Here is a 7,020-nt window from a genome sequence, read left to right as displayed (position 1 = left end):
TCGTGTTTATGTCGGACATGCGGAATCGAGTCAGTACGCGGTATTCCGTCTAACCAGCGACGGTACGCAACTCCATTCGTTCGTTTGGATCGCGAAAACGTAGAATAAAATCGGTGGAAAATTTTCTTAGGTCGATATTTCGTGAAACGATCACAGTTTCATTAGGCACGAGTCGTTCTCTGACGGATCGTGTTTATATCGCGTGGAAAATACACGAAAATATCGGATCTGACGACTACGATAAAACATCGCAACCGGAAATACGCTGTCGCATATAAGTACGTTCGGGCGACGAAAACGACGTGTTCGTTGCGTTAACGATAGAGAAAAAAGAAAGTATAACGGAACAGAAAGTAAATTGTAGCGTGAAGCGTGATCCTGAAAAAGTTAGCCGCGTGGTCGAGCATAATTCCAGGTGCTAAATTTAAATGTGTTGCCTCGATCCCCTTGGGTTATTTCGCCTAGGTTGGCTGCGCTCAAACGGCTCGCTAGCGAACCTCTATCGTCAGCCCTGCCGGCAGTGGTATCGGTGTTGATCGTTGTTGCCAGGTATTATACGTGAATCGTGGTCGCCATTGCCGGCGGTAGCGGCATTGGTGTGAACACGACCAGACATCGCCTGCGCGATCGCGAGCTTACCACCACTACGCGAGTCAGTCGACGGTCTGCCGGCGAGCAGTGCGGACGCGTCGTGGAAGGTTTGAAGTTGTCGTCGCCCGCAAATATTTGCTGGCACGACCGCGATTTCGCCCCACCGTCGGTGCCACGGTAACGCACGGCTCCCGCGGACAGAACCACTTCCCCTCTGCCCGGCCCGACGACCCTCCCTCCCTCGACGGTTACCCGGTGTTCTACCAGCGCCGCGGCGGTTCCCCTCTATTGATCGAATTTGACCTGCGAAGTTTCCCCTAGCGTGTGCGGTAGTGGCGGCCGGCAGTGGCTCTCGCGCTTACGTTCCTCGGTTAGTGCGGTAAATAATCGCGATACCTCGGCATGGCTACTCCGACCGCTTGCACGCGGTTTAGTGACAACTATGACCTCAAGGAGGAACTGGGCAAGTAAGTACAAAAAAGAAACCACATCATTTATTATATTCGAGCGACGTAAGTAATGAACGACGTAGGGCGAACCGAAAGGGGAAAGAGAAAGAGAGAGACAGAGAGTGGTTTAACGTTACCGCGTGTCACGTCGTGTTTGCTCCGTTTCTGTACCTTCGCAGTGTATACACACTTTATGCCTCTTTGTCTATCTCGTCTTTCCCACCTCTCTCTTTCCCTCGTTCGTGTATTTCTATTTCTTGCGGTAGTGTTTTTATTACACGCGAACTTGGTGTCACAAGCGTATTCATGCGTCGTTGTGTATCTCGTGTCGCCGATTAGTTGGTTTCTGGTAGCGTTTCGTCGTGTCGTTAGATGGACACGCGAGTGATGATCCGTGAGGAGCGCGATTCTCCTAGCAGACGACGCCGCGCTGTGTCGTCGGCCATGATTATTCTCTACGTATGTAGGGCCTCTTTCTTCTCTACGTTTTTCTTCCCACTCCTACCTTTGGTCGTTTCGCTTTCTCATCGTTCTCTTTCCATCCGCCTTTCTCGGCCGCGGATCTCGTCGCTTCGTTCCGTATACGCGTCCGTGTCTCTTGCTCGCACGCGGGAGACACCCCGTTGCATTTCGTCTATATTTAAGCGGCACGGCCTGTCTGCTCGTGGCTCAGCCTCTATATATAAAGCGTCAGGGCGCTTGGTATCGTGCCTTGTGCCGTCGTGGTGGTCTCACCGTCGAAAACGAGGCATCCGCATCGTACGCGGATCTGTCACCAAATCAATACGATGTCGTCGCGCCGCTTTTTACCTTCATCCCCCTCCTTCGACCTCTTTCTCGCACTCTCGCTCCATTTCTCTCTGCATCTCGTTCGTTATCTCTCCTCCCTTTCTAATTTGTTTTCTATCATCATCTCTGCCGTTGCTTCTCTCTTTCACCGGTATGCCCTTATTCGATCAGATGCTTTCTTTTTATCGTTCCACGGCATTCCCTCTCATGCTCGTCTCGGTGACGGCAGGTGGTTGCAGCCTTGCATGACGTTGTCCCTAAAAGTCACTAGATCTCGTCAGCACTTTGTTTTCCTTCCCTTTCTATCGTTTCTTTTCACGATGCGTTTTATCTTTTTTTCAATTTCATCTTTTATACGGATAAATGATATTTCAATTTACTTTTTCTCTTAATCGTATTGTTTATGATTGCGTCAACCGCTTATATAGGTTAGTAGTGACAGACTTAAGAGAGAAAAGGAAAAGATCCGCAGTTCGCTGTATGTAATTTGGCTGTATCAAATACTGTAGCAATTCTTATATCGATATTTGCCTGTATAATTTTCTAATATCTTATTTTGCTATTCATTTGAAACAAAAAATGTAAGAAACTTGGAACGAAAAATAGAAATCTTCCATTAATTCTCAATTTCTACCAGTCGAAGACAACTGCCTTAAGAAAAATATATTATTTAACATGACAGGATCAAGTTGTTGATATTATTTTCATCAAATTTTACGATTTGTTATCATAAACATTCAAATTTTTAATTGTTAGCCACAATATTATCGTTGCGAAGCAAAGTTGGACAATTTCTGAGGCGGAATTCCGACGATCGGAAAACGAGTGGGAACGGCACGCGGTTTTCTCTAGGTTAGGTGAGTTTTAACGTTTTATAGGTGGCCTTAGGAGGATACAGGTATTGGTCTCGTGTCATTCGTGACCCCGAGTGACCTCGACTCGCAGTCGAGGAATTTTCTTCGGCCGCGAATCGTGCAGACAGGAGAAGAAGGAAAATTTCTGACCACACCCCGTGTCTTTTTGGGAGAGTTTGTGCCACGGTCGATAAACACGGAGCGTAGAGCACGCGTAGAGCACGCGTTACATAGTGTCACCTGCTCGACCCGTCTCGGATTCTTCTTTATTCTCTTTTTTCTCTTTAAACTACCGCATTACCGTCAACCGCACAGACGGTCACGTGTATCCAAGCGAAAATATATATTTATAATGTAATTTTTGTTGGTTTTAAAATTTGCTATTTCGCAGAATATAAATCTGTAAACTTAGTAGGTTATAGAGGATTAATTTTAAAATTTAGTAACGTACAAGGTATTAACATTATAAGTAACTACGTATAATATAAATGACCAAGTATGTCTAACCAGAAATAAACATTTTTAATTCAACCTTGTTGAATGTTAACATTTACTGATCCACGGATTATTAATTTTTGCAATTTTCCATCAGTCATACAAGTAGTCACGTGTATTTAAAAGATGATTTAAAAGAAGCTGAATATCTTTAATTTAACTTTCTTGAACTTTACAATTTCCTAATGTAAATTTCTAGTATCAATTATACAATTTACAATTGGTTCTCGTATTAATGATTATATAAAAACAAATTTCGTGTTGATGGTTATACTTTCTCGATCTCGTTTTCTGCTTTTTTAAATGGATTTGTCAATCGCGAGAAGTTTTAAGATTTATTATCGTTGTTTGATCGAGCTTCCTCGAAGTTGGTCACGTTACGAATGGTCTCGTTTATCTATACAAATTGCAAGGACGATTCGTGACTAATGTGACCGCTTTCGATGGCCGTTCCTCACACTGCACACGTGTTTCATCGAGTCACGAAAATCGAGCGAATCTAATTTGAACGGCAGCACCACGGTTCCGCAATTAGGGCCGGCTGATTTAGAATATTGTCCGCCCGTGTAAACACGCTTAGCCGATTTCGCGTTTGTTCTCGAGCGTACGAAAATTTGTCGCCCTATTCAATTTCCAATAATTTTCTCTCTGGAATATTCTAAGCCCAAAATATCTCGCCCAAGTAAGGTGATTTAGATTTTAGGCATTTTTAATCGTCAATTCGATGAATCGAAAATAAGGAATTTTATTTAAATGTTAGATATAGAAAGATATCGGTAGACTACGAATATTTCAGCAAATTTATATTTTTATGAACGCAATTAAAGAAATAGACTCTAAGCAGAGATTTGTTTTATCTATTAAATAACGTACATTTTATTTTCGCATATTAAGTGCATTTGCAAATGCATAAAAATTCGCGGACTAATTATCAGGTAGGGAACAGGAAGCGGTTCTTAATGGAACAGCTTGTTTCCAGCGTCTTAAGCCCAATAAACAATGGACTAAAATTCCCTTTTGATTATATATGATATCTATCATAGAGTATGTTAGTTTGATTAAGGAGTACATCTTTAGATCATATAGAAAGAAAAGATTAGTTTATTAGCAATCTGATGATAAAGTAAGTGTTAATAGATGTACGTTGTTTCTAAGTTAATAGAGGCTATTTCAACATTATGTCAAGTGTTTAATGTGAAAACCATTTTTTATTTTGAGCTGACTTTTACGCTTTAAACCATTCAAAACCACATAGGCGGCAATCTATTTCTAGACCTTCCACGATCCCGACATCTAGAAACTTTTCAGCTTCGCCGAACGAGAGCCACGTAACTTAAAAAGTTGAACAATCGAATAGCTCGTGTATAACTTCGTTACTTAGTTTGAACGCCACATCTTGACTATTAACTTGATCCACCTAATTGAATCGTTTGCCCATCGTCTTCGTTTTTTACTTAAAATTTTGCCTGTAATTTCAAGACAGTCACAAGTACCATATCCTTTTTTCCCACGATAGTTCTTGGATCATCTTCTAAAGCAAATTCCACTTGTTTTAGGTCTCTGTATTCGGTAGAGATTCAAATTGCAGCTTTCTTCATTCTAATTATGCATTTAATAAAAATTCGAAGTTCAGTTTTGATAACACCAATGTAACATTTGTTTCGATCCAATTCCCAATGATCTTCGCTTTCTTTCTTTAAATCACACTTCGTGATAAAAATTCGATTTAAAGTTCTACCAAAACTACGTTCGCTATAAACTGTCTTTAACCGTTTTCAACAATCGTCACTTTTCTCTTCCAAGCCGAGCTTTACTTATTTCACAATTCTACAATGACCAAAGATACGATTTCCAATCTTGAAACGACCAATACACTTCTTTTCCATTACCCTTTTCAAAAACTTCATTTTCTCACTAAAAATCCAACTTGCACACTTGACCTTTCACGCAGCGGTCCAGTAAATTCCACGTAAGTACACTTTCATAATAACGGCGCGCTCCTGCTATTTTCGTTAATTATTCGGATATCCAACTAATTTCGGTCGCTTGAAGCGCGCAGAGAATCCGTGCACGTACACGTGTGCATGCGTCTGTGGTCTGGCATAATCAAAACATTTTCGAGTTGAATAATTCAACGATTATGCCACGGTTGGCGTTGCTTCTTCGAACCGATCGCCTTTTACCGGCTATCGATTTCTCATCGAACCATCAGTAAGACAGAATGATGAAGAAGAAGAGGAAAAACCATCGAACCACCTCATTCTGCTCGTCGTTTCGTGATGTTGATCGACGTTCCGGGATAGATTTGATTAACGATCTCTGGACGCTGTTCTCCAGCCAGAAATTTTCAGAGTGGTTCGCTGATCTTCCCATTCTCCTCGTGGATGAAGTCCGAGCTTTTTGTTTCGCCAGTCTTCAGCGTTACACGATGACAGAGTGTTTGATTAAAATATTCCCTTTTTCTAAGTTAAATCGTTGTCGAAGGGAGGGAAGGTTGCCTCGTGTTTCAGGTTTGGAGAATATTTCTGGAGTATTATGTATTAGTTCCATGTGCTCTTTTTTGCAATGCCCTCAATTCCATTGCACGTTTTCACTGCGAAAAGATTTCTGAACTTGGAGATCCGCATGGAAGAATTATTTTTAATACATTCAATTACAACCATTTCATTCATTAGAAACATTTCTTGTTTCAATTTTACGGCAAAATGTTTCTTAAAATATTAAACATATTAAATCTTAAACTTAATCTTAACTTCAAAATATTAAATCTGCTCGTTGAATCGAGAGCGAGGATAGAACGCAAAAGTTCTGATTTCGTGGCGGGATTAACTCGCAGGTTCGTCGATCCTCATTCATTTGTCTGGCAATATCGCAAAAATTAATAAATCTGATTGCAACGTGGCTGCTATCTTCATCGTATCCTTGCAACTGGCCGAACAGAATCCTCTGCTGTCCAGGATTCTAGGATTGCCGAATAATTCGAGGCTAAATGAGAGCCGAAGGAAGCTTTGGTTTATTTTTTTCTACGTTTAAAAAGCGGGAGAGACTTGAGAATTTACGATGGAGGCTTCTCCTGCTGTCTCTTTCCCTCCGCTGATTTATCGCGTAGGGTGTAGAAGCGTTTCTCTGTGCGTCACGCTACAACTCGGAATATATGTGGTTTCGACGCGTGATAAAGTGTCGCGTGTTAAGAATTTATTGAAAAAAGAGGAGAATAAAGAGAGAAAAAAAGAAGAAAAAAGAAAATGGCAGAAAGGGAAGAAGTAGATAACGACGGAAAGAAACAGAAGACCATTCGATGACACAATCGTTTCGTGTTTCTGTAATGGATGTAAGATAATAAAATAGCATGCTAGTACGATATATTCATCGATTTATTTTCTTTCTTCTTTTTATTGTATTTCTTTTGCAAGCTTTCACGGTTACACAGTCGCTTATCTTAGTTTCCCATCTTTTAGTTTCGTCGTTATTTCCTACATTTTCGACAAAGTTTCGCCGTCTGGTTGGAATTTAATTACATCCCCCTGTTCGATTTCATCCCGAACTCTCGACGAGAGGCTTCGTTTTTCGTTTCGCGATCGGCTATAGTCGCCGTTACAAAACGTGTACCGCTCAATGAAAACTCATTAAGCTTTTCAGTTAACTCGCGATTGATTCTAACACGGTTGAAACACACTGCCGCAACGTGTTCGGCCGTTTATGAATCCGTTGCTTCGATTCAATCGCACCTATCATTAATTTTATCGTTAATTCATCGATTAACGAGATTCCGTACGAATAACAATACCGAGTTACGAGTTCCATTTCTATGCAAACGTTTTACCATTCCTGCTTAGCAGAAG

General features: G+C 41.3%; 1 protein-coding gene across 39 annotated transcripts in view; it reads left to right on the top strand.

The window, feature by feature from the left end:
* Nucleotides 1–4: 4 nt before the first annotated feature.
* Nucleotides 5–7,020, top strand: part of LOC100648089 (calcium/calmodulin-dependent protein kinase type II alpha chain) — a 157,316-nt gene continuing 150,300 nt past the window's right edge. For 8 of the 39 annotated variants that reach the window (XM_048404903.1, XM_048404904.1, XM_048404901.1 and 5 more), the window contains exon 1: nucleotides 15–1,058. In XM_048404903.1, coding sequence (XP_048260860.1) covers nucleotides 994–1,058 — 65 coding nt within the window. In that variant the 5' untranslated portion in view covers nucleotides 15–993. Of the gene's footprint in view, nucleotides 1,059–7,020 lie in introns of all 39 variants that reach the window. The other 31 variants (XM_048404899.1, XM_020862768.2, XM_048404898.1 and 28 more) reach the window with 12 other exon arrangements.

The sequence above is a fragment of the Bombus terrestris genome, chromosome 4, assembly GCF_910591885.1.
Source record: "Bombus terrestris chromosome 4, iyBomTerr1.2, whole genome shotgun sequence".
NCBI classification, from domain to species: Eukaryota; Metazoa; Arthropoda; class Insecta; order Hymenoptera; family Apidae; genus Bombus; species Bombus terrestris.
Note: the sequence above shows the minus strand (reverse complement) of the source record. Positions and strands in the feature narration are given on the sequence as shown.